This window comes from Candoia aspera, chromosome 9 (genome assembly GCF_035149785.1).
Source record: "Candoia aspera isolate rCanAsp1 chromosome 9, rCanAsp1.hap2, whole genome shotgun sequence".
Classification (NCBI taxonomy): domain Eukaryota; kingdom Metazoa; phylum Chordata; class Lepidosauria; order Squamata; family Boidae; genus Candoia; species Candoia aspera.
Window position 1 is genome coordinate 13,017,905 of NC_086161.1, and position 27,911 is coordinate 13,045,815.

Below are 27,911 nucleotides of genomic sequence, written 5' to 3' on the forward strand. Positions count from 1 at the left end.
AGGGGCGGGGACGGAGGAGAGGAGAGGAGCTGGCCAGCGTGCTGAGGGGCGGGGCCAGGAGAGCTCGAGGGAGACGCGCTGGGCAAAGCAGGGCGCCACGCAGAGCGGGCAGAGTGCCCCTGAGCGTGTGCAGAGCGTAGAACAGCAGCTCCCACATCTGGGGCTTGCAATAGAGACCACAGAAGTGAGGAGATACACCTGACTGGGCCCAGGGTGTTCACTGCACACCCCAGGTGCTGCGAAGATGGACACGCCTAAATCGGGGATCAAGTGGCATCAAGGAGCTACCAACCTCTGGCGCTGCGAAGTGGTTGAACTTACATTCTGTATGGTGCCATACAGCGAAGATAGGGCCCCTGAGCTCCCGCAGAGCGGCTTCTCCAACATGCCCCACCCACACGGCACAGAGAAGGCAAAGCTCCTAATCTGGGTCTTGCTATTTAAAACCGTGTCATAGAGCAGAGAGATGCGCATGAACAAGCACAAAGTGCTATGAATCATGTACTTCCTTTTAAAGTAGAGGCAAAACATGGGTCGTAAGATAGGCTAAGATAGCCTTCCCCATTCCTCAATGGTATCATCATCATCATCATCAATTTATTCCCTACGTTTCAGGTTAGCAGCAGCCCTTTCAAAGTGGTTTACAAGTAATATAAACAGTTGCAAATAAAATACAAATAATAGGACAGAAAAAGAAATACTTTAGGATCTTTGCCATGGGAGAGTAGATGGCAATGGCTGTACAGGTTGGGGCAGGAATGGGGTGGGAGAGGGCCAGATAAGCAGGTTACTGCAGTGACTGCCTGTCTCAGGATCCTTCCCACAGAGCAGTGAGTGGCAATGAGCTCCAACTACTGCAGGCAAAGACCATGCTATCTGAGGATAATGGGAGTTTAACGCGGCTCGATGGCATTGGGTTTAGGAAAGCCATTTCAAAGAAATAGCACGGAGCACGTTTTTGTCACGAGAGCTAGTGAGCAAAAGTAAACAGCCTGACCCCAAAACAAGAGACCGATGGAAACTGGGCCAAGAGAGGGCCTTCCAGTCTATTGCATTGGTCCCACAGGGGAAAGTGGCACAAGAATTGGAACCTTGTTTTAAATACAAATAGGGATCATATTAGATATATGGAAGTCACTGGAATTCTTTCATAATGTCTTCATAGCTTTTCTGCAATAAACCTACTTTTCTTTGCTTTTGTGTCCTTGGAAATCTGTTCTTAAAGTTTTTGGGCCTTGCCAGTTGAGGAAAGGCTGACATCTCCTTCGCTAATGAATTCCCAGTGTGGGTAGCGTTAATAGTAAAGGCTACAAGGAGCAAGACTTTTTCTATGGAACCCACTGTGTTTTTGCACCTGCTTCCTCTCTAGCTGGGTATACATGTACAAAACTATGTCTTTTCCATTCTCATTCAGCAGTGAGTGGAAGCAATTAGATTAACAAAGCTTCCTTATACCAGTCCACATCACTGGATTGTATTGGTCAATATTACTGCAGCCATCAACGAGCCCTTCAGAAGTGTTGGAGTATAACACTCATCCTTATGAGCGTTCATAACAAAGGATCTAGTCCAGCCTTTCTCAACCTTTTGACCCTGGAGGAACCCTTGAAATATTTTTCAGGCCTTGGGGAACCCTTGCACATTCAGGTTCAAATATAAGCCAGAAGCTTAAAAAATTGTTATATTGTTTCATGTGTAGGCCTGTATATATGCATTAAAAGTATTCTTAAACTAAAAATAAAGAATGAAACTTACCTCTTTAATGTGAAGTTGCCTGAATCTGAAATAATTTTTAAAATAAATCATGATCTCCCAGGTAACCCTTAGTGACCTCCTGTGGAACCTTAGGGTTCCACGGAACCCTGGTTGAGAAACCGTGGTCTAGTTTGATATATATGGAGTGCACCTGTTGAGAAGGAAGTTTTGAATGGATCTAGATATGGAACTCTCCTGGGGAAGATGGGAATTGAACTCGGGACCTTCTGTATTCAAAGCAGGCATTCAGCCCTTGAGCTATAGGCTTGATCCATTCGGTAGGACTTCTTCCATTTACAAATTCATAGAAGCAGAAAAGGAAAGGATGAGGCATTGTCCTACTTCCCTTTGTATGCAGATGGACAGCTGGCTGAGTGTCAACTGCCTCTTCCTCTAGAGGGGTGATTAATAAGTGCATGTTGCAGACTCACAAGTCTGTCCTGGTGGAATAAATATTCATGCTTTCATGAATATGTCAGATTCCTGGAACAACACAGTGAAGACACATATGCAAAGTTACCAGTTTTGATGCAACTGTACAAGATATTAATATGTAGCTTTTCAGTGAAAGAGAGTATCTAGGCCAAATACCCTGGCTGTTTATAAATTGTAGCCAATATCCCAATCATTTTATCAAGCTAGGATAGTTTTCTATAGATAACTAAGTCCAAAATAGTCTTCTTTTTCCTTTGAGATAACTCAACAGATTGGATAATTTAAATTAAAAAAAAATACATGCACATCAATCATCACAATAAGTGTGGCTACTGGATGTTGCACATCTGATCTTAACATCAACTGGACTCTCACACAAAGGGCTTATTTCACCTATTTTATTATTTTCCAACTTGGAGCAATCATTTTTAAAAAGATGTTACTAAATAGAATTTAACACTCTTTCACAAGATCAGATCCTGCAGAAACTAGCATATATGAAAACAATTTCTGATAGTTAGCTAGAATAACATAATGATTACTGTGTATTAATATAACTCCTTTTAAAAAAAATAATGTGTACTCCTCCTCTTCATGCAAACGTATTAATTACTCCCATAATATCACTCTAAGATGAGTCATTCTCTTTCAGCACAACCTAAGACTCTGCTGATCTGGGAAGAAATGGAGGAGAAGAATGTGCTATGTACAGTACCTGGAGCAAACCTGACAGTTAGTTAGACAAGTGAGATCTGCTTACCAGTAGCACTGCTCATAAGGTTCACCCAGCAATATCCATTTTAATGCAGACAGAAAAATACATAATGTAAGCCATGATTTTGTTTCCTTCTATCTTCTTCACAATGCAGCTTCTCCTGTGGAGCAACTCAGCTTCTCTACACATCAGCAAGATGATTTTCTTTGCAAATTCATTTCCCCCCTCACTTTATTTATGTAGTTTCTCTGCAAAGGGAGATGGGCTGTCATCTTCCAAGATACCTTTCACATGTGGCTACAATTTATAACAGCGTGTTTGTTCTTCAGAAGTTTATCATCCTTATGACTGGTATCTAATCCAATATCTGAGTAATAACAGCAGCCCAGGAGATGGCAGTTGCATGTCTGGCTCCTATTATAATCTGTGCAGACAATGCTACCAACTTCAGGGTACTCTGGGCTTATGGGAGTTGTTGTACCAGTCACAGCCTGTCCTCTGCCCCCCTCCACCCCAGGTAAGAGGATTTCAGATTATTGATTCAAAGCATTTCTACCCTACTCTTCAGCCAGTTTGCCTCCTACAGCAATTCAGAAGTCATCAAAAGAGGAATTGATATTACCATCCATTTACAGTTCAATAACTTATCAATACAGCTTAGCTATGTGTGTCTCTGAATATACAACATTTTTTTCTTTTTTAGCTTTCTTTTTTTTCTTTTATAATTTTGTCTATTTTTGTCTTTATTTTTCTGTATTTAGTTAATAAGAGAATGGGGGAGGGTGGAGGAAGAAGACCATCCCTGCCTCTAAACTTATAGTCACAAAATTAAAAAGAGACAGGGAAGAAAAAGGAAAATGACAAAAATCAGGTGCCAATTTCATAGGATTTTATAGAACTTTTCATGCAGAGCAGTAGTGTATAGTGAGTGGTGTAAACATAAAGGGAACTTGAGGTTGTTTACAGCACTACCTGGATTTCTATAGTTCAAAGACTGGAAGGGACAAACATTACTGGCCTCTCAGCTGAGCTCATAGAAAAATCCCATTTCCTTTCACTCTCTGCTGTAGCTGAATCTAGTACAACCTTTCTCAACCTTTTGACCCTGGAGGAAGCCTTGAAATATTTTTCAGGCCTTGGGGAACCAAGCACAAATATAGGCCAGAAGGTACAAAATTATTTTGTTCGTTTCATGTGTAGGCCTGTATATATGCATTAATAGTGTTCTTAAACTAAAAATGAAGAATGAAACTTAAAATGAAATTTGAAATCATTTTTAAAACAAATCATGATCTCCCAATGAACCCTTAGTGACCTCTTGCAGAACCCTAGGCTTCCATGGAATCCTGGTTGAGAAACCCTGATCTAGTAGATCATGGAGAGGCAAAACCCAATGAAGCCAATTCTCAGGGCTGATGGAGATTGCTATTCTTTTTTAACCTTCTGGAATGGCTGCTAAAAGAATCATTCTGTTGAAAAAATGACAATAGAATTGTAGCAATCTGTATGCCAAAGGCTGCCTTTCCTAACACAAAACCATCCAGATGTTTTGGTATGACAACTCTTGGAATTCCCAAACAACATGGTCCATGCTGGCTGGGAATGCTGGCAGTTGGAGTCCCAATGCATTTGGAGTACTTCTGAATGGAGAAGGTGGCTGAAAAATAAGAAGACTAGTTAATTGAAGGGTAATTGGTTCCAAAAAATTGGTGGCAGTACAGGGCCAGCTCCACCAGAGGGTTGTAGGTATTGTCAAAAGAAGCAAACTATTACTGCTTCATTTCGTTATCACTGTAATTTCCCTGCCAAGATTGGAAGGAAGTGGAATACATTTTCTGTTTTATGTGCCAAAATAAAATACTGGATTTCATCCCCCCCTTTTTTTTTTACTATGCCCCTTGACTGGGTGGGAGAACGATGCCTTTCCTTTCTCCTTTTTGCTTTGCCTCACCAGCAAATATTATGGAACAGCCCAAGTCTGGATTCACACACTGTGCTAAGCTGATTTCCTTAACCATGATGTCTTACAGATGTGGACAATCCCTGCCATCTCAATTGCCATCCAGCCTGCAGTATTATTCCTGACAAAATTCAGTGGCAAAATAGTCGAATATTGATAACATATTTCTCAAGAACTCAATAGTGGTAGTGGTGGTAGTGATATGAGTGAAATATCACATTCATGGTCTATCACTCAGAGGCTTCCCTCCCTGTGATTCCTATCCTTAAACCTGCACCCCAAAGTACTACCAGTGCTACTACTACTACTGCTACTACTACTAGTAGTAATAACAATAACCCCTGTTACTTCTAAGAATATAATTGTTTCCTTGAATGGTACTTCCTCTTGGCCCTTGCTGGTCTTCCTCTGTCCTGTTGTTACTTGGATTTTATAGCCTGCTTTATCACAAATGAATAGCAGGGGATGGCTACTGCTTCAAAGAAGAGATGGACTAGATCAGGGTAGTCAAGCTGTGACATTCCAGATGTTGCTGGACTAAAGCCAACAGCATCCCTCACCCCTGCCTGTATTAACTGGGGCTGCTAGAAGGGGAAACTCAGCAGTTTCTGGAGAACTTTAGGTTGCCTGTCTTAGATTATCCTAGACTAGATTTTCCAGTTCCTTTCAATTCTGTAAATCAGTGATTTTGCTAGAAATTTTTAGAGAAGAGATCTAGAAGAGGAATATTGTACTGGGATCAGAGTCCACTGAATACTCTTATGGGAATTGGGGTTTTGCTGTCTGCCCCTCTCTGAGCTGGGATAAAAGTATATGCTTCTGAACAATAAACCCTAGCTTTAAAAAAATGAATAATTTTCAGGTGGCTCTTGATGCAAATAATCCCTTCATACCTTATTAGTCTACCTCCCATTTCCCTGGCTTTGATGCAGATGGAGCTGCTGAGCTCATTGGGGCATGCTTGAGCTATCAAGCCTTTCTGGTCAAGGAATCCTCATATCCTCTTCAGATAAAAAAGAATATTAAATTCACTCGGAGGAGCATTTTCTGAGCACTGTGGCATCATCAGCACCAGGAAGACAGGCAGTGATATATCCAACAGTGGTAAGGACTCTCAGTTTCTCAATATTGGGTGATATGACAGGGTTGAGATTAATGAGGCCACTGCAGTTTGAAGCCTTAAATTTTTATAGGAAGAAAGGAAGGGAGGATGATGATTAAAGGTGCAATTTGACACTTGCATATAACTAAACTCAAATAAATCCAGTGAGTTGTACTATCTTCCAATGTCTCCCTTCCCTATGACTAAAATTATGAAACTTCTAAAATACAAAATTCATCGAAAGGGAATGCTTTTGATTTGTTCAACTATAGGTAGCCCTGTGGTTTACTGGGATAGTGCAGTAAGTTGAATTAAATTGGCACAAACTAGTATGTAAACTTTCAAGTTCCATAGAGATATTTCTCTGGCTGAATGTTTTGCAAAATGTGGTGGTGGGGAAGACCAGTGTTTGCCCCTTGTAACTTTTTAAAGGTAAGCTTGGAGGAATTGGTCAAACTCAAAAGAATAAGCCTTTGCTAGCTGCTTGGTGCTAAATAGTTTTCATATTGCATCAAGCATTACCAGAACAAAGAAACAATAATCTCTCTCTCTCCCTGTGTGTGTGTGTGTGTGTGTGTGTTTGCAAGTGTGTACTTGGCTACAATGCTCTCTGATTCACATCAAAAGAACTGAAGGAGGCAGAAGCTGAAATCCAATGTTCTTACCATTAGTCACTTTTTAAAAAATACACATTTCGGTGATGCACAATGTTCTTTCAGGATCCAGAACAAAGTAAACTAGTCTAAAATGATATCTTAGTAGTCATTCAGGTATGTATATTTTCCCACTTCTTTTTTCTTTTAATGTGCTCTTTTCAGAAAATGGCATCACTCTGGATTTTTATATGGATGTTTCACAGGAATTTGGATCAGAGATAAAGAGAACAGCTGTTGAATGGCTAACAGAGTTTCTGGGTTTTGGTTTTTTTTGGAAAACTGCGTGAGAGAACAGTCTGTATATGTGCGGAGGGTGGGGGGAGTCAATATCCCTATTAGGTCAATATCTTTGTTTACTCAACTTACTGGCATAAAATAAAATGCAAGATTTTTATGTCCCTGATAAAAAATTCTGGAAGGTTTTGTGTGCTGTTCAGTGCCTTGTGTTTGACTTCATAAGGAGGTTGTCCTTATGTTGATTCTGGACTTGTCCTTTTAGATGTATTTTTGACGCTGGAGTTTGGATGGACATTTTGCCAACATTTTTATCTTACAGGATACAGAAAAAAATAAATTCTAAGAAGCATTGAAAACAAACCCAGAAGATGAAGATTCGACTCTTTCCTAAGCTAGAAACAGAATGTGCTCCATGGCTCTGGTTAAAAGAGGGAAGACAATCCCGGAAACTGGTTTTACTGGTTGTGTTTGTTGCTCTGCTGGTAGACAATATGCTGTTCACTGTTGTGGGTATGTAGTATTTTGGTTTGCTTATTCCTCTTTAGAGTTTAATTAAATGTGGGGGGTTTATATTGCTTTTGTAATGTGTTCTCTCACAGCCACCACTTATTTCATCAGCCACCTCTTGGTAGCAGCCATTAAATTTACCCAGAATGCCCTGATGTTACATCATTCCAGGGCATTCTGGAAAAAATAATATTGGCTGCCTAGTGGGAGTGATATTAGTTACCATATATATTTGTGTCTTAGAAGATAAGCTTACTAGTTACCACATATACTTGTGTATAAGCAGATAAGCTGACCTGCATTTTTCATGGTATTTTGGTTAAAAATTCAGGAGTCCACTTATCTGCAGATGGGTTTATACAGAAGTACATACAGGAGACATGAGTACTGTACTTTAAAAAAGTATTACTATATATACTCACAGATAAACTCATCTGTGGATAAGCCAAACCTGATTTTTTGGGTGCAGTTTGGCACCTAAAATTCTCAGCTCATCTGGAAATATATATGGTATTTGGCTGCCATCACCCCTAAGCCAATCAGACTGCCCTGGAATATTTTGAGTGTGTATGTGTGTAGATAAAAAGGCAGTTGGTAGAAGGCAGAGTGGGATAAAATTAAGACAAAATAAAAATGAAAAAGCAAGAAAAAATTTTTTTGCAGGACAATATTACCTCACTCTTCTCTTTCTTTCAGTGCCAATCATCCCTTCATTTCTATATGCCACCCACAAAAATACTAGCCACTCCACAATTCAGGCCACTCTTCCGATAGCTCCTGTGCCTTTCTCAGCTGATCCCTATGCCTCAGGCTTGTTGGACTATGACAATACCACTGTGACGACCTCAAGCCATGGTGCTCTGGCTGGTGCCAATGGGAGCCAAGAAGGAATAGTTGCCCCGCATTTCCCTATGGCTGCTTTGAACCATAGTTGTACAGATGGGACGGACTCTCTTTCAAATGAAAATGTTCGTGTTGGGCTGCTCTTCGCCTCAAAAGCTTTGATGCAACTCATAGCAAATCCCTTTGTGGGACCCTTGACCAACAGGTAGGCCAGCTTTTAAACAAGCCAATTGATTTCAGAGCCATTGGTTTTCCCCACACAACCACAACCCATGGAATAGGTTGGGATGAAAGACTGGGTCTTGCTCACAATCACCCAATGAGCTTCATGGCTGGGAACTGACTTGAACCAGGAAGCCTTGCTGCACTGCAACCCATTCAATTTGCAAAGTGTTCCCAGTGCCCAGTGAGAGCCAGTTTGGCCTAGTGGTTAAGGTACCAGACTAGAAACCAGGAGACACTGAATTCTAGTCCTGCCTTAGGTGACGAGGCACAAACAACCTTAAGCCAGCTGGGTGACCTTGGGCCAGTCCCTCTCTCTCAGCCCTAGGAAGGAGGCAATAGCAAACCACTTCTGAAATTTTGCCAAGAAAACTGCAAGACTTGTCCAGGCAGTTGCCAGGAGTCAACACTGATTCGAAGACACACAAGAAAAGAAAAAGTCCAGTATATCCAGCCTGCTTTTCCTCCACAATGTCTTCACTAACTGCAGATTGAATGGGTTGAGAAGAGACAGGGTGGAGCCTGGAAGGTTGATGGCAAGCTTCTAAAACCTTCTTTCTCCCTTGCCATTAGATTAGCTTACTCTGATGAACATTCGATAGGCCGGTCCTGAGCCTATTGTTGCTTGATGGCAATCTAGCTTATCATTCTGGTGCTTCTCCCCAGCTCAGCTAAATCTGGGAGGTAAAGGAGAAGGCAAGCAGATGCTCCAGTTATTGTTTTTTAAATGCCCACAATGCAGGAAGACAGGAAAGTGTGTTCCACTCAGCCCTGAAAATGCAGAAAGTGAAATAAACCTGTTTCGTCTGGAAATGGAATTTCCCATCGTTTGCAACATATTGCCGCTGGCTTGCTGACAATGCCTTATTGTTTATTTATTTAATTTTTATCCTGCCTTTATTATTTTTACAAATAACTCAAGGCAGGGAAGATACCTAATCCTCCTTCCTCCTCCTCCTTTCCCCACAACAACAGCCCTGTGAGGTGAGTTGGGCTGAGAGAGAGTGACTTGCCCAAGATCACCCAGCAGGCTTTCATGCCTAAGTCAGGACTAGAACTCTCAGTCTCCTGGTTTCTAGCATGGTGCCTTAACTACTAGTTAAGTATTATTATTTAATATTATTTAATATTTATTTAATATTATTATTTAATTATTGGTAGAGGTGTGTTTAGCAGCAGAGGGGCAATAATTTCATTCTGTGGTAGGGCTCCTGATCTCTCTGGTATAAGTCTAACACCTTAACCCCTATACACCTGGGTGGTATTGCTAGGAGGTGGGGGAAGAAACCTGTTAGGTTCTCCCACGTATTCCCTAGGCACTACTTGCTTTTGTCTATCCACCCCACTTTTTGGATACAAGCTTGAGGGCCCACCAAACTGTGGGATCCCACACATCTGCCCTGCGCATGGGCACTTGCCCAGGAGGATCAGTATGTGTGTGTAAATGACAAATCAAAGGTGATGACTTCAACAATGCCATGTTTTGCATCAGACATTAGGACACAAATACATAACCATGGCATTTGTATGAGGATGTTGTGACATGTGTGTCATTTTGGCATCATCATAGTTTACTGTGGATGTTGCTGGGTCTGTGGACCAACTCTAACAGCACTGTTGGTCCATAGGAACAAAACCACATGCCTCAGTTTCTGGTAATAGAGAACTGTTTGGGCAAGCATGATTGGATCTGTGTTGCTGTCAGTCCTTCACAGTAGACCAGACTAGGAAACCAAAGTTAAGAATGCTAATACTACTTTTATTATAAGGTTACAATAACAGAATCTTGCAAGTCTGAATACATTTCTCCCTTCCCTCCCATTCTCTTAGTGAGAACTAGGGAGGGTCCTGTCTGAGACACTTTCTCAAACTACATTTCTGCCTTGGACTCAGATTTCTTTTATCTGACCTTTTTCTTGCAGCTCTTCCTCCTATTCCTCAAGGTTATTCTTCTTCCCATTACAGTTGCCATGTTTGCAACATGGCCTCTATGGTGCTGCGCAACAGTTGTGAGTCTCAGAAGACAGGCTTAATGGCAACTAAAGCAGGCAACTGCAACCTGCCATTTTAAAGCATCCCCAATACCCCACTTGATCTGATATTGCATCAATCTAGGGATTTCAGGAAATGAAAATTATGTCCCTTGCTATGATGGGTGTTTAGACACACAGTGGGAAATGGCTGTATTTTCTGGTTCCTCAAATGGCTTTGTTTTGTCTCTCTCATTCAAGAACTGTTTGAAGAAGCCTGTGTTGTGTGTTGTGTTGAGTTGTGTTGAGTTCACTTGTTGACACTACTCAAAACCATTTTTTTTGGTCCATGTAGGATAGGATACCATATCCCCATGTTTCTTGGATTTGTTATTATGTTCGTCTCTACACTCTGTGAGTATGAACACCTATACAACATGTATCTCTTCTGATGCTGTTGGACTCCAGCACCAATCATTCCTTACTATTGGTGGTGCTCCCTAGAACACATGGGAGTAGAGTACAACAGTACCTTGTTCATCCCATTCAACTATGGTTTACAGAATAGAGATGCAAATAATACAGAAACTTGTTCTCTAATTTTACAGAAAATGTGTGTTTTCTTCCTGGAACAATATTGGGTAGTTTTGGTTCTGGGATAGGCAATCTGGTGTCCTGCAAATATTTTGGGCTCCAAAACCCATAATATCTTCTGCCTTAGTTATATTGGCTAGGGATGCTGAGAGTTTAAATCTAAAATATTAGAACAGCCCAGTTTGCTTCATCTTGCTATTGTTTGTGTAATATAATTCAATAAAATAATGTGCAAGCAGAATTTAAATGTCCCTTGTGTCCTTATATGTACATTGATCATTATTGTTGTTATTTGATAAATCTGTTATTATTCAATTAATCTATTGAAGTGAATGCATAACTATCAATTTCTGCTTTACCTGGTTTCTCATTTTCCCAACATAAAATCAGTATTGGCTTAAGCTTCCATCGATTTGCAAATTTATTTTTAAAAACTGCATGAAAATTTCAGTGTATGCGTTTCTTCTCATCTGCATTGCTGTCGGTGATTTTCCCCCCTATGTAATATGTTTTGCAAGTGTTCTTGTCCTAATATAATAGATTTTTGTTCTCACTTCCCTTCATATACCTTTTTTCTTTTGTTCTGAACATTATCAAAAAACATTTGAAAAATGCAGGTTTTGGCACATAAATGTATTGCAGTTCATGAACTGCTCTGGCAAATCAGAGCAATTCATAAACTGCAATCACGTAGCAATGAGGCTGCCACTTCACCCCAAAAGTCTTATCTGAAAGCATCCATAATTCCAGTAATCCAATTCTGTACTTTTCTTCCTTTAGTGTTTGCTTTTTCAAGGAGTTTCACCTTGTTGTTCATCGCTCGAGCACTGCAAGGCTTTGGTTCTGCCTGCTCATCTGTTGCAGGTAAACACATTGGCAGGTATTACTGGCAATGCCACAGATCATGCATGGCTGGGAGAACACCCGGAAGGCACTTTTCTCTCTTCGCATCTTGTAAGTGGAAAGCAGCAGCAAAAGTCACTGAACCCAAGTTCAAACCTGGGCATCTCCAGTGATGGTTGGGAAAGTTGCACATCCGGAGCCCTTGATTGTTGCTATTCACATCACTCAGCTGGATGACCAAAGGTCTCACTCACTCTGATAAACAGCCTTCCTTGTTCTCAAACAAGGACCAAGAATGATAAGCCTACTGTAGGGTATAATTTCTATTCCGGTTCTGCTTCACACCCTGGAGTGAATGGAAAGATGCTGAAGTTATACATGGAAAATCTATTTATTAAGTTGAAAAGTTTTGGGTTATAAAACAAACAAAACAGAAAATCTCAAATACAGCATTGGGGGAACATACTGTCTCACTCATCACAGTATGAAATCACAGCTTCTACAAGCAATAGCTGATAGTGAAGAACAGGGGAAAAGAAGAGTTCCATAGATACCGTGAATGTGTCCATGTTCCATATGTACAGTATGTAGTCTCTGTCTTTCACTTCTGCACAGTACAATGATGCTATTACTAACCCAAGTCTGTTGCTTATTTCCAGCAACTCAAAACCGATTGGCTTTGCTCTCTCTGCCTGCAGGTCTGGGGATGCTTGCAAGCGTGTACCCCGATGACTGTGAGAGGGGAAATGCAATGGGAATAGCATTAGGAGGGCTGGCTTTGGGAGTGCTTGGTGAGTACATTTACGCTTACATTGTTTAGGGCACATATGAACTCATGCAGAGTTCACTGTGGTGTTTCCTTCTCCAGCTGCTTCCCTTTAGGATTCTGTTTATTGTTCGGTTGGCTTTGTCTGTAGTTCTCTGGCAGCAAGTAAGACATTTTCCAACAGCTAAGCTGGAAAAACTCCGATCTATATCTGAATGGGTGACTGCATGTAAGCACTGTCTACTATGGATTATTGCTGAGTGTATAACTGCATATTGTAGAGTCCCTCTCAAGTACTGCTACTACTAGTGGAGAGCAGGGGCAGTGTTCCTGGGAGGGGATGAGTGAAGAACATTGGGAGTGAACTTCAAAAGTATATACTCCCAACAGGGTCACCCAAGGCATGAAGGTCACCCTAGTTGCCCAGTTAAAGCAAGCAGGGATCTATATTTGGCAGCAATGATATAGGAAGATCCTGTCCTAACAACCAGGAAACACACTGAGACAATGAACTGGTCTCTAATATTTATTGCTAGTACTTAACAGGAATCCTAACAAACTGAAGAAGCGTGGGAAAAACCCAGACATATAACCCCCAAGGGTTAAGGCGGTCCCGATCTGTGTGTCTTTGAATGGCTGAACAATTCATCAGTGCTACGCATGCGCTTGACAGTCTGGATGGGAGCCCCCTGCTCGCCATCCTTACTCATGACAGATCCTGGAAGTAGGTGATCACTTTAGTGACAACAGCAAAGGCATCATTTCAAACTGTGTGGGAGAAGGCAATGGTAAATCATTCCTGTCTTTGACCAAGAAAACTACATGGCTAGACGTGGTGGATTTCAGCAGTGCCCCTGGTTCTCAGGAAGGAGGGAGCACATTCCAAGAAGGGGAAGGAGCTAAGAGGAAACACAGTCCAGAGGGCAGTTGTGGGAAAACCAAGAGGTTCAGAATAGCCCTGCCCTAGAGCCTTTCCAGGTTATTTCCCCTTAGGTGAGGGAGAGTAGCTTTAGTCTGGCAAGATTCTGTCTATATGGTGTGAGCAAATAAAGAACTGAAGTTTGGCTGGACTGGTTCTTGGCTGTTCTTGGGCTGGGCCCGACATCAGTTTTGCCAGACTAAAGCAACACTACCAGTGGCACTGCCGAAATCCACCACATCACCTCCCCTTTCAGAGACACATTCCATAACACTAGACAATGTAATACTTCATTGACAATATAGTGTCGTAACTCAGGTTGGATGGCACTCAACATGCTACTGTGGAACAGCTGAAGATCTTTCAGAGTATTAATGATGTTTATGATGCATATAGTTGGTAACGTTGCTATGCAGGAAGAGAAAATCCAAAGCTGCAAAGAGAGAATTGCAGTGGGAATGTGGAATGTAAGAAGCGTAAATGTGGGAAAGCTCAACACAGTCAGAGATAAAATGAATTGACCACTCATTGACAGGTATCAGTGAACTGAGATAGTTTGGAACTGGAAACCTTCAGTCGGAAGAGCACATTGTTTACTATGCAGGGCAAAACCAAAAACCAAAAACAAAGAAGGAACAGTGTTGCTTTCATCAAGAAGGACATACTAAAGACAGTTCTTGGGTATAACGCAATCAATGACCAAATAACATCAGTTAGACTTTGTGGACAACCCTTGTCTAAGTTACCCATTGATGCAGAAGTTGATTGGTTTTATGGTCAAGTTCAGTCAGAACCTGCAAGGAAGATGTGCTGTTTGTGGTTCGACACTATTGGAAATAGTAAAGTGGTTGGGATGTATGGCCTAGGAAGCAGAAATGAAGCAGAAGGAGAGCAGCTTGCCAAGCAAATTACCCCAAATTCATCTTTATAGCTCTGGTTCTATTATTCTTGTCCCTTTTCACATTAGCACTACTGATGTGTCTTCTTTGCAGTTGGAGCTCCGTTTGGAAGTGTGATGTATGAGTTCGTTGGGAAATCATCTCCCTTTCTGATCCTGGCATTTTTAGCTCTCCTGGATGGAGGTAAGTCATCCTCTGAAGTGGTCAGATCAGGGCCCACTTTGAGTCTTTGAGCTGGGAAAAATAGCTCAGGCTGCCCATATTTCTGTGAAGGAAACGCCACTGAGCATAGTGAGGCTTAATTCCTAGAAAATGTGCTAAGGAGATGGCAGCATCAAGTGAGAACTGAGCTATTGAAGCAGAGAACAGGAACTGAAGTAAGGTTGAACGTAATTAGTAGGAAAGATGGGAAGGTATTTCTGAACATTAAAAAAATAGTAATGATATTTCTGTTTTAGCTCTGCAACTTTGTATCCTGCATCCCACAAAGATTTCACCAGAGGTAGGGCAAAAATACCCATGTGTGTTTCCTTTTTATGTATGTACTAAAACATGTTTTACCCTGCTTGTTGATGGAAGGGATCTACACATCTGTTTACTTTTATTTTTTTTAAATGCAAAACAAAACAATTGTTTTAAAAATGTTAATCTAAAATATCAGATTAGGAGTTACAAAATCAAGAGTAAAGCCAGCATTTTTCTCAGGGTAAAAATATAGGAACTCCCAAACCTGCTTGAAAGGCAGTCCCTCTTTTTGTGCAAAAAAACCCAGCTGATCTCTCTCTCTTTCTCTGAAGCATTTCTGCCTTCTTTGTGTATTTTCCAGAGTATCAAAGGAACCTCCTTCTTGACCTTGTTGTGGGATCCCTATATTTTGATTGCAGCAGGTATGTCTTCCTGCCTCAGTTACAGGCATTCGGTCTTGAAGTTATAATACCAATCATCCAAACTTAGCTTCTATGGAACCGGAGTTGGCTTAGAAAATATTCTTCTAAAGATTCTTCAACCAGCACTGCTCATTGTTTCTGGTCCTGCCTGCTGGAACACCAGAGCATGAGTCTTTCCATCTCCTGCATGGTTGGCTGTCATATACCTGAAGATGGCTTGACATCTCTCCAGGCAAAATGCACCCTACTCTTTTTATTGCCCCATACAGCAAATGCAGAATCAGAGAGTCTAAAGCAGGTATTTAGGCCACTGAGTACAGTGCAGGTTTCCAAATTAATAGCTGTCCAACTTCTGTTTGGGTGCATCCAGGAAATGTGAGCTCACATTCTAGCTGTGTAGAAGGTTCCATTGTCAAACCAATAGAAGAATCTGTAGGAAGTTCTTCCTAAACTTCAGCTGGAATCTCTCTTCCTGAAATGCATTATTTCATATAATATCTTGCATTGGCCCACCTTAGCTAGGGTAAAGGGTGCAGCTCTCGGTCTTTTTTTCTGTGATACCCCTTCAGGTGCTTGACAAATGCTATCATGCCCACTCTCAGTTGGATTTTTGCAAGTCTAAGCACACCCAATTCCATCTATTCTTTCTGATTGGCTTCTAGGCTCCCAATCCTCCATAGGGCCTTTCTTCCCACCTGGATTTTTTCACATTCCTGTATCTTTCTTCAGATGTGGTGCCCTGAACTGCAAACCATAACTGAGGTGGGAGTCTAGCCAATGCTCTGCTAATTGCAAGAAAAATTATGGAAGTTCTACATCTCTTCTCTCCCTCCAGGTTCAATCTGCTTTGGAAACATGGGAGTTGCTATTTTAGAGGCCACTTTGCCCATTTGGATGATACAAACCATGTGCTCCCCAGAATGGCAGTTGGGTAGGCTTTTTTTAAAAAAAATGATCTTCACAGTTATTGGATGGTAATAAAATATGTGGGTCTGTCTACTGGTCTTTATCTAAAAAATTAATAGTTCTGGTTCCTGTTTAGACTCTGGAAATGTGAATTAGCTAACATGCAAACTGTATATGTTTAAACTCAATTGTACTCTAATCGCTTTAATCATAGTTTCTCAGGAACTAGTTCAGAGGAACTAGCACTGTGGAGGTTTAAGTGTATCTGTGGTGGTTTTGGTCTTCTCCTCCTTCTCCTCCTTCTCCTTCTCCTTCTTCTTCCCTCCTATTTTCTGATAATCCTCACTTCTTGTAGCAATTCTCTCCAGAACAGTAGTTTGTGTACAGTAGTAGTTTTTTTTAAAGTTATAAACAGCAATAAAAAATTCAGAAAATATTTTCGAGCAGAGCAGGATTTCAAAATTATTTGTGTTCCTTGGACTGGACTTGGTCTTTGAGTGGCAAGCTGGAGACCACACTTCAAAAAAAAAAAAGGGGGGGGAGGGGAGGGGTCAGGAGTTAATCTAGATTTGTTTTAATTTCAATTATATTTAATTAAAATGAGAAGAGCTCTGTTCATGAGCTCTAAAGACAATTTCCTCTTCTGTTCAATATAAAGCATTCAGTGGGAAATTGTAAAGGAACTCTGGGATTGGTACTCTGTTGTATCTTTGACGTATAGCTTTGAGGAAGTTGGAAGAACCCTGTCTTTCTTCCTATATGAAACAGGCTCCAAATGGGACCTCTCCATGCAGGTTAGCCATTAGCCGCTTCTGGACAGGAAGTGCTATAATAAACTTCCTGTTTGGGCTGTAGCTTTGCCTGAACTGCGCTAATCTTTCTATTGCTAGTGTGGGTTTGTGTGTCTCTCAGCTGTGATTCCTAGACTCATAGCTGTCTGTCTTTTCTTTCAGTCTCACCTTGGCAGCACCACACATAGGCTCATGTGTGCTGATGTGTATGACTAGTACAGTATTATATAAAAAGAGGGTCTTCCTTCATCTATCAGTGAAAGCTGATACCTTCAAGAGAGAAAGAAAAAGAGAGAGAGAGAAAGCTGGGCATATGGCTATTGAAAAGCTCCCTACTGATTAAAGAAAAAGCTTCTTTAGAAGCAGAGGGTGGGTGACTCAGCACATGGCAATTATGTGCCACCATGGAGATGGGATAATGAGATGAAATAGCTGACTTTTATTGTAAAAGGCACTGAAATTAAATTTGTGGAGGAACAATGCTCTCAGTGACACTTTCTGCCACAGCAATTGAATTGCTACCTGGGCTTAGCAGAGTGACTGAGGACTGCTAATCAGTTTAAGGGCTGACTAACCAGCCAGCCAGGAGGAACCCCTGATAAGATAGAGGGCCTGTGAGGACGCCTTGCCATTTCCTTTTTGCCTTTCTGCAAAAACAGCAAGGCAGAGATGGGTGAGGTTGTTGTCAAGAGGATGGGAAGAAGATATGGGTGGTGATGGTGAAGGGTCGCCCATTCTGAGACTGGAGACAACATCCATGCAAGACAAAGTTCCCCACAGTCTTTCTAGACCTGTGCTCCCTAGTTTTGTCCTAGCATCCCGTTATCTCTTTCCATATCCATTTCCCTTATTTTTATATCCCTTGGCAGAAACTGAAAGCCTCCCCTCCTCCCATTTCTCTCTCTAATTTTTAAAACAGGTTGAATGCTTTGCTCCACTTGTGCATGGCATGTTTGTTTTATCCTGAATGTCTTTGGCAGAATCTAAGTTGATTTTTTTTAAAAAAAAATGCGAACAGTAGATCTGTGAGTCCCCAAGCTGTGGGAATCTGAGCTGTTCCTCTGGTCATTGCCAGAAGGAACAATCCATGCAGTGCATTAAACATCTAAGGGTAGCTGATAACGCTGGTGTTACAGGACCTTGGATAGCTCCAAAATGACGACTTGCTGGATAAGATATGGCAGAAATTGAAAGCGTCTATCATGGTGGAGTCCTCTCAAGCTTTTTCTTCCAGGTGTTTTTCCCTTCCTGAGTAGATTTGAGGGGAAAAAATGGATTAAGGCTTTGTTCTTGAGCTAAATGCTTTATCATCTTCCTGTCAGGTCCTGCTTTGTGCATTACAGGCACATTTTATTTGTTTGCTTGCTTGATTCATAAAGCTGCCCATCTCACAGCAGTGACTCTGGGTGGCGTACAAAGATTGAGGCCACCACCACAACATATAACCCATGTCACCCTGGTTAAAACAACAACACCCTAAACCAAAGACGCATCACCAGCAGAACCTCCTGGCCCTGGGGTAACACCTTGTTGGTGTTTCCTGCACAGAGGTCCAAATCCTTGCTTGTCACTTTGTTTGCTGAGTGATCCAGAGCCAGCTTTTTTTTCTTAGTCAATTCTAATCCACAAAGTGAGGGGTGAAGATAGAATGAGAGTGGGGCCAGAATGAATTTCTTGGAGAAAGGAAAGGCTAAACATGTACTAGTTCTGTTTTACACTTGGACAATTGAAACAGCAATGGGTGGATCCAGATTTAGTCCCATTTAGAGACACTCATTGAAGAAAGCCTTTTACAATGTGTTTTCCAGAAGGTTAAGATTATGGTTTTCTTCATCTTCATGTAGCGCAACCACTGGCAGTTTACACTTGGCCTCCTGGCTAGAAGAATACTGTCTCACCCTTTGTAAACACCTCATGTAATCCTTAGCAACTTCTAGTTCAGGTTAACGTGTTGTTTAAAAGTGACTCATATGTGAACACAGAGTTCTTGCATAGGAACAACATTTCTTTCCAACTTGCAGTTTGGTGTTAATAACATGGAATAGTTAGAATAACTTCCCACAATCTAGTGCCCTGCTGATGTGTTGGCTCATATCTCTTATCTTCCTCAGCCAATATGGCCAATGGATGGGGAAAATAGGAGTTGCACTTTGATACCATCACAGCTGTAAGAGAATCATATTTCATCTCATATTCAAGGATCTCCAATTCACAGATTATCAATATTAGAACATTCTTGTTTGTACCTTAGTACAAAAAGACTTGTAATTATATACAATGGATCTTCCATATGAAATATAAAACATTGAAAAGATATCGTGTAAAAGCAGGATGAGACCAATGGCTGACATTCACATATTGAGTAGCTTTGAACAACTAATACAAGGTTTTTTTTTTAATTTGCTTAACCTGGTGTTTCTTAGCAAAATGGAAAGAACATGGATTTCCCCAGAGGACTTGCAAAACAAGTAAAAAAGGCAGTCAAAGGAAATTAAACACCAATGATTGAGTTTCTATAACCCATTGTGTTCCATTCAGGCAAACAGAGTTGCTGGTGATAACATCTGTCATCTGCAGGAGAATAAATTAATGATAAGCAACAGCCAGTCAAATATTTGATTTGGGTTTAATTATAACTGAAGAGCAAATAACTGTTCTGTTGGTGCAAAGTGTAAAGTTGAAATGAGGAAGGAAGGGATGGGCTTAATATCGGTCAATGCCTGCAAGGACCTGACCATGAAGCTTGTTTTGAATACAACGGATTTTATGAAGTACTAGGTAGGTTCTGCAGTTCAGGCAGGGAGTTGCTATCTCTTAGCAACTGGATGCTGCCTCTAAAGGTTGAGTTGAAATATCACACTCAATATCTTTTGTTACAACTGTCCTCCATACATTTGCCTAGTCCCAACTGAACACTGTATTTGTAGGACAGTCTGTAGTGACAAACTGGTTCCTTATTTTTGTTAACAAATGTATCTTTTGCATCAGACTACATTTATGTATGTATATACACAATAGGATCATCAGCAAAGGCTCGGGGGGCACTCCTGTCCTTGGATATGCTATTTGTGCCTTCCTTTCAGACTGATACGCTTTTGTTTTGCAGGGGTAGCTTTTCTGCCTGCCAGTATCTCTTATCTCATTGGGACCAATCTCTTTGGGATACTGGCCAATAAGATAGGGCGGTAAGTAGAGGAGCTCAAAGGTTTTTGAACCTTGAAATTCTGTGAGCTACTGTTGCAGCTTTGATGGTGTGGTCATGGGGGAGGGAATGATTCTTTGGGAGTGTCTCCTTTGTGATGTACAGGCAGGAGAAAGAAACCCAGTTTCATCTATCATCTATCATCTATCATCTATCATCTATCATCTATCTATCTATCTATCTATCTATCTATCTATCTATCTATCATCTATCCATCCACCCACCCACCCATCCATCCATCCATCCATCCATCCATCCTCTATCTATCCTGAATTCTTTAGCTTAGCAGAAGCTGCTTTTCATCTCATGTAGGTTGCTGTGCCTGTAATAAAAGATCTACCTACCTAACTACCTGCCTGCCTGCCTACCTATTCTACCTATCTATTGACCTAGATTTCCTCAGCTGAGTTCCAAAGAGAATTACTGCAGGTATTTCAGGACACTTCTGACAGGGGAGTCCATTGCTGATGTCTACAAAGGCATTCCAATATTGATGGTTTTATTGAATTTGCAAGATGAAGGGTTCAAACGGTCTTCAGAGCTGTTGATACTATTTGTTCATTGCCTTTCTTGGCAGGTGGCTGTGTTCATTGATTGGGATGATGGTAATAGGAGTCAGCCTCCTCTGTGTGAGTATGGCAACATATTGCATGACCCACAAATGGAGAAATCATGCAAAGAGTCCTAATTCCAGCTTAATATGTGCCAGCATTGTTGTAGGTAGGACAGGAATGTCAAAGAGAATAGGGAGATTGCAGTGTGGATCCTAACAGAATTCTGCATGTGATGAGAGAAGATACATGTGGCGCAGAGTGGTAGGTGGCAGTATTGCAACCGAAAACTCTCCCCATGACCCAAGTTCAATCCCAGCAGAACCTGGATTCTCGGGTAGCCGGCTCAGGTCGACTCAGCCTTCCATCCTTCCGAGGTTGGTAAAATGAGCACCCAGCTTGCTGGGAAAGGTGATGACTGGGGAAGGCAATGGCAAACCACCCCACTATAGTCTGCCAAGAAAACATTGCAAAAGCGGCATCACCCCAAAGGGTCAGTCATGACTCGGTGCTTGCACAGGGGACCTTTCACCTTTCACCTCACAAACAATGGAAAAACATGGGAAAAATTAAGGAAAAGTGTTTCCTCCCTCATTTTTCCCCATTTCATCTGTGATTTTCCCCGCCCTGCCCCACCATTTTCTTCCCTGGACCTTCATAGTACTAGCCTAGTGAACTCTTTCAAAGTAACCAGAATCTGACCTGATTAGGATATAACCCTAACTAAGCTAAGATGTTTTGCTTTGTTTTAGTTTAGTGTCTTATGCAAATCTACTAATTATAGTTTGTAAGCCATGCTTTGTAGTTGACTCTATAGTTTGTTTCATTAAACATGGCTAAACAAATCATACCTTGGCATGATGCATGAGCCCAGCCATTTGAAGACTCTAGATTTTCTTCAAATGAGATTTCCTGTTTTACTAACCTACAAGCTCCTGTGCTGTGCAGAGAAAGCTATTGCGGTTCAGGTATTCATTTATTTATCAAATTTATATAGTCACCCATCTCATACAAGGTGACTCTGGGCAGTGTACAATAAACCAACTATTAGAACAGAATATAAAAATTAAAATGTTAACATGGTTAAATAATTAACATAAGTCAAAACAAGATTGCAAGAGGGTTAAATTAAGATGTTATATGTGGTGCAACCAATGCATGGGCTCTCTGCTGCCAGGGGATCCCCAGGCCTGATGAAAAAACTATGTTTTGAAGGCTTTCTGAAAGGCCTTAAGGGTTGGGGCTCACCTCACCTCAGGGGGGATGATGTTCCAGAGTGCAGGTGCCACACCAGAAAAGACTCATCTCCTAGGTCCCGTCAGATGGAACTCCTTAGCAGATGGGATCCGCAACACACCTCTCCTGCTGGATCTGATGGGATGGGTAGATGTAATTGGAGAGGCAGTCCCTTAGATAATCTGGTCCCATGCCACGTAGTGCTTTAAAGGTCAAAACCAGCACCTGGAGGCAAACTGGCAACCAATGCAGCTTGCGGAGCAGAGGTGTAACATGTGCCATTCTAGGGCACACATAACTGCCCAAACTGCTGCATTTTGCACCAGCTGAAGCTTCCAGATACTCTTCAAGGACAGCCCCATGTAGAGCGTGTTACAGTAGTCCATTCAGGAAATGACCAGGGCATGAGTAACTGTGAGCAGAGCCTCACAGTATTATACTGATTAGGCTTGATTTTGGTTTAAAGTTGTGATTTGTAGAAGCATGTCAGAGAACAATTTTTTGAATACAGCTTTTTCTCAAGCATGGCATGGGAGGCTTTGAAAAAAAGAGGAAGGATCCTGCATTTGCAAGGGAATGAACTTGCACTGGATAATCTGTAATAGAAATATTCACAGAAATATAGAAGAAAATCCCAAACACAGGAAATCTTTATAAAACTCTGCACAAAATTGTCAATTTTGTGGAATGTGAATCTAGCTACAAAAAAGCGTTCAAAGATAAGAAGTTTGGGAGAACACCAATGCTTCCTGGGGACAGTGGGAAAGCTTTGGGGGCATATAAAACCAACCAGTCCAATGAGTTTGGCAAGTGGCTTTAGAACAGTGTTTCTCAACCTTGGCAACTTTAAGATGTGTAGACTTCAACTCCCAGAATTCCCCAGCCAGCAATTCTGGGAGTTGAAGTCCACACATCTTATAGTTGTCAAGGTTGAGAAACACTGCTTTAGAAGATCACCTGTTGGGGGAAAACTCAAAAATTTGGGATGCAGAATGGATCCCTAGAAGAAGACATGGCTGGCTGGGACTTGGCACTGCAAGCTGCAACATGATGTTGCTGATAGTCAGGTGCATTAAATCATAAGTCTCATGATTGGTGCCTGCATAATTATGATGGGTTAAATGAAATGTGTCATTCTACCTAATGGTTGAATATTGCATCCATATTTCTGCTGTCTTAAGTTTTCACCAAAAATAAGAGATACTTTTATGACTTCTTCTGAGCCTTAATCCACCTTCTCTCTTGTGCACCCTAGATGCCCCTGGCTCAGAATATCTATGGACTGATTGGACCCAACGGTGGGGTTGGTTTTGCCCTTGGTAAGATTTTCAAAGACTTTGGATTCTGCACCAAACCATTCAGCACAATTACCTTCAGTCAGTTTTACCGGTGGTACAGATATAACTGAATTGTTTCATAAAAAGAAGTGGAGTCATGCTCAGCTGAGTGATTTTATGGGCATGTCAATTCTTGGCAGAAGGTTTTTCTATGGGGTGGGGAAGAGACACTCTAGCAAGGTTCAAAACTGAATGGAAAAACAATGTACATTTCTGATTGTTTGTGATGGCTATTTCATACCAATCATACAGAACACAATCATATTTTGGAAGCATCCTTGCTTGTTGTTCATGAAACATGAATGGGGGATGAAATACCATTTCTTATGAGATCTTTTTTGTTTCATTTTGGGGACAGGTATGGTGGATTCCTCAATGATGCCTATAATGGGATACTTGGTAGATCTTCGCCATACTTCTGTTTATGGCAGTGTCTATGCCATTGCTGACGTGGCCTTCTGTCTGGGCTTCGCTATTGGTATGGACTAATATGCATCATGGTGATGTAACATTACAGTTTTTGTTGCATCTGTATGCTGGCAATTCCTGGGAGACTGATCAATCAATTGTTTATTTATTTATAAAAATAAGCTCTTTCTCACATATGCAAGACAGAAAAAGGATGGATGCATGAGCCAGACTTAGTCATGCTTCAAGGAGACTCATTCCAATCAGCACAGAATGCTATCATGCTTAAATTTTTAAAATTGATTTTAATTAGTCTACTGCATGCATCATTAAGTCTGGACCTAACTGCATACACATACCCAGAGACAGGGAGAGAGGTTCAATTTGTTAGAAGTAAGTTTGTAAGTTTTGAATTGATCAGATGCAATTTCATGGAATACAAAGATGTGAGGATTATTATTAATTATTTATTTGTTAGGTTTACATCCTGTCATTCATATAAGAGTTCAAAGTAACCCAGGTAGTGCTCTTTTTCCTTCAGTTTTCCCCCACAAAAGTAGGTTGGGCAGAGAGGGAGTGTAAGGATGGGTAAAGTCAGCCAAGGTGCTCCCAGACTGAATCTGGGTCTCTCCATGCCTAGGTCACTGTCTCTCAGTGAGAAGAGGGGAAGTTGTTGGGGTGGAATCTATAGTGGCAGTTTCAAATACAGGAGTTCCTAAAGGATATTTGCACCAATTGAAGCGAATATTTGTAGCTCAGGGTTGAACTGTGGAGTCCTTGGTGCTCTCTGAGCCTTGTTGTTTTCTTGCAGACATCTGCAAGAAAACAACAAGGCTCAGAGAGCACCAAGAACTCCATGGATATCTGTACTTCAGCAACTTTACAACTCTCCCAATTTTTTGATTCTTCTGGTCAACGCATAAATGCTGATGGGCTAAACCAGATAGGAATCAAAACCAGATGAGCTAATTCTACTTTATTGTAAAGCCGCATTGACAGAATCTTGCAAATCTGAAAGTACAATTATCCCCTCCCTGCCTTACAGCCCAAGAAACTAGGGAGGGTCTCTTCTGAGCCTCTTGCCCCACTCATTAACCATCTACAGGCTATGCCGTCTCTTATCTGATCATTCCCTTGACAGCTTCTCTTGGCCCAGTCTCCCAAGGTCTTTCTCACATACCATCACATCTTCCCCTGGACCCATAAATCATGACATTCACTCTCTTAAGATCAGAAACAGAGAGAATCCTGAACCCTAAATCCACTCTGTGGATTTTTTAAAAATCCATTTTTCTCATCTTTTAAATTTCTCTTTGCTACCAAAAAATAAGCCAACAAGCAACAACATCTGAAAATTGTCTGGGGTTTCAGGGAAACTCATTTTAAAAGCAGAGAATTGCTGCACAGCCTTCATGGACCTCTTTCATTGACTAAACTAATGATGGCTCTTCTGTTCAGAATAATGTTACCATTCTTCTTGACAGGTCCCTCTACAGGAGGCTTTCTAGTACGGGCAATTGGCTTCCCATGGCTCATGGTCATCATTGCCGGAATCAACCTTGCTTATGCGCCTCTTTGTTGGTTTCTGCGGAGCCCCCCAGCCAAAGAGGAGAAGATTGTGAGTTTGGAGAAAATGGGGGTGGGTGGGTGCCTGGTGGTTGAACCCAAAGGGAAATAAATAATAAATGTCCAAAGGATGGTTTGTTTGTTTGTTTGTTTATTTATAATGTAATTTGAGGTCTATCCATAAAAGGTCTGGGGGGAGGAGTTGCTTTCCAGGATGCCCATTCCCTGCTGAAATTTTTAAGAGAAACTTTAAAAGAAGTCAAGTAGAAAAGTGGATGCCTAGTGGGTAGCAAAGGAAGTATTTGAGATCCATAGTACTAAAAGCACACAGTAGATAGTACACAGTATGGGTGATTGGGTTCCTGTGGCTCATGATCATCACTGTGGGAATCAGCCTGGCTTATGCACCTCTTTGTTGGTTTCTACAGCCAACCAAGCCAAAGAGGAGAAGATTGTGAGTTTGGAGAAAACTGGGGTGGGTGGGTGCCTGGTGTTTGAACCCAAAGGGAAATAAATAATAAATATCCAAAGGATGGCTGGTGTTCTCTCTACTGCTCCCACTCAGGGCATAAAAATGCCCTGGGAAAATTGCTTTTCACCATAACAAGGTCTTCATCTTGTCCCCAGTCCATGAATCAGAGACACTTAAGTATTCTTTAGCTATTCCAGTGTGAAAGTAGAATTTTTCCTCTTATTATGACAATGGCTTGAAGGAAAGTGCCACAGTGACTGAGACAGGTGGCCACCAAAAAGGGCAGGGGTTAACAGTGGAGACAGCCAATTTAATGCCAGTATGGTTTTCTGCTGAACGGAGGAGGGGTAGAGAGCACTTCAGCTCAGCAGTGGGGAAAGGCCCCTTGCTGGATCAATAGTTGGCCACTTTTTCAGATAGAAAGTGTATTTTTGGACTGTTCTTCAGAGAAGCAGGATCTCTAAAATGGAACATCAGGCTACTAGATGATTCCAACATCAAATGGGGCTGAGAAGAGTATGCTTCTCAATAAATATTCTCTTAAATATTCATATAATATTTATCAAATATTAATAATACTTGTTTAATATTAAGTATCTTAAACAGCATGCCAAGGATTTGGAAGCCCAATTAGACTTGGGTGCTGTACCCAGATAGCTGTTACTGGGCAATCATTCACCATTTTTCAAGCTGGCTAGATATCTAAACCAAACAACAGTTCCCACATTCAGAAGAGTCCTAACCCTGGCAAGATTTAATGTCCTCCCCATAGCTGTTCTCATGGGGAAATTACAGGGTATCCCTTTTGAACAAAGGCGTTCCGGTAATGAAGGGGTTCCTGAAAGATGAATGCACATTCTTTTCTATTATTCCTATTATCAAGATGCCCAGTTGCAGTTCATAATGCCCCATCTAGTTGGAGTTTCCAGGCCACCCAAATCTATTTTATTATTAATTAATAATATTATCCAATCAATGTGAGCTTCTTTCTTTTAACGTGGCTAGGCTTTGCTTTACTATTTGCGAAAGACATCACACATGACCACATCAAGTTGATATTGATTGGATTTTACTGTGGGGTTTTTTTGCTGCCTCACATTCTGTTTTCTTTCTCCTTTTGAGCTGACTGATGACTGTACCAAAGCATCTTGTCTTGCCTTGTTGGACATAGGGTACAAGTTCTCTCCTTCTTTATCAGTTCCCTTGGGGGGAGGGGGAGAGCTCTAGTGGGCTGAAGGAAACGAGTGATCAGGAAGCATTTTAGATGCCACAGCAGGTCCTTTGGAAAACAGATTCTGGATTGCTATCACTGGGTGTGACAATGATGCTCATGCTGGTCTTTTGCTTCCCTTCTCCCTCCCTCTGGTCCCCTCTCTCAGGCAATTCTAAGTCAGGAGTGTTCCACGCAGTCCAGAAGCTACATCACTCAAAAGGCTCTCCAAGAGTTTCCACTCACAGACAACAGCGATGAAGAAAACGAGACTGATTTATAGAAAGAGGGATCCACTTCTTCCTCGTTCCCTCCCTTCCAAATCTCCTCCTATTAACTGTACCATGCATATGACAGTGGGGATGCTGCGATGGTCATAAGTGTGAGGACTGCTTGTAAGTTGGTTTTTCAGCACCGTCGTGAATCTGAACCATCACTAAACAAATGGTCATTAAATGAGGACTACTTGTATGCCTTTCTTCCTTCATCTCAAAACAATATTTGATGGCATAACTTTTTCTTAACATTCCCAGCGGCCTCCCTGCTCTTAACAGGAGTTTGCATGCCGCTCTCCACATGTTTCTTGGTGGTACAGCAAAACTTGCACTGCAAAAAGGGAAAAATGCCCTCAATTTGAGCTCAGCTCTTACACATCCGTGTTATTTTTTCGTCAACAGTCTGGAACTGGGCTATGTGTTCACTTCCCAATCAATCCTACAGCCCAGCCCAGCTCCGAACATTTATTGGCGGAGTGGCACCTGCCATAATTTGTCATAGTCTCCCAGTGACAACATGTGCTTCATGATGTCATTCTTCAAAATGCTGGAGGTGCAAAGCCTGGCACAGGCACATCATTTGACTCTCCTTGCAGATGCCCATGTATAATTGATGCTGGAAGCAAACCTGCATGTTAGAGGCAGCC

General features: G+C 41.5%; 1 protein-coding gene across 1 annotated transcript; it reads left to right on the forward strand.

Annotated features, from left to right (window-relative positions):
* The first annotated feature begins 7,216 nt into the window (after nt 1–7,216).
* SLC18A1 (solute carrier family 18 member A1) lies at nt 7,217–27,272 on the forward strand. Its single transcript, XM_063311370.1, has 15 exons — nt 7,217–7,370; nt 8,064–8,415; nt 10,758–10,816; nt 11,777–11,860; nt 12,538–12,630; nt 14,517–14,606; nt 14,882–14,925; nt 15,250–15,310; nt 16,146–16,241; nt 20,114–20,192; nt 20,787–20,838; nt 23,252–23,315; nt 23,692–23,811; nt 25,226–25,359; nt 27,159–27,272. Exons 1-15 carry the CDS (start codon nt 7,229–7,231, stop codon nt 27,270–27,272), a joined length of 1,584 nt encoding a protein of 527 aa, XP_063167440.1. The 5' UTR covers nt 7,217–7,228.
* Nucleotides 27,273–27,911: the final 639 nt, after the last annotated feature.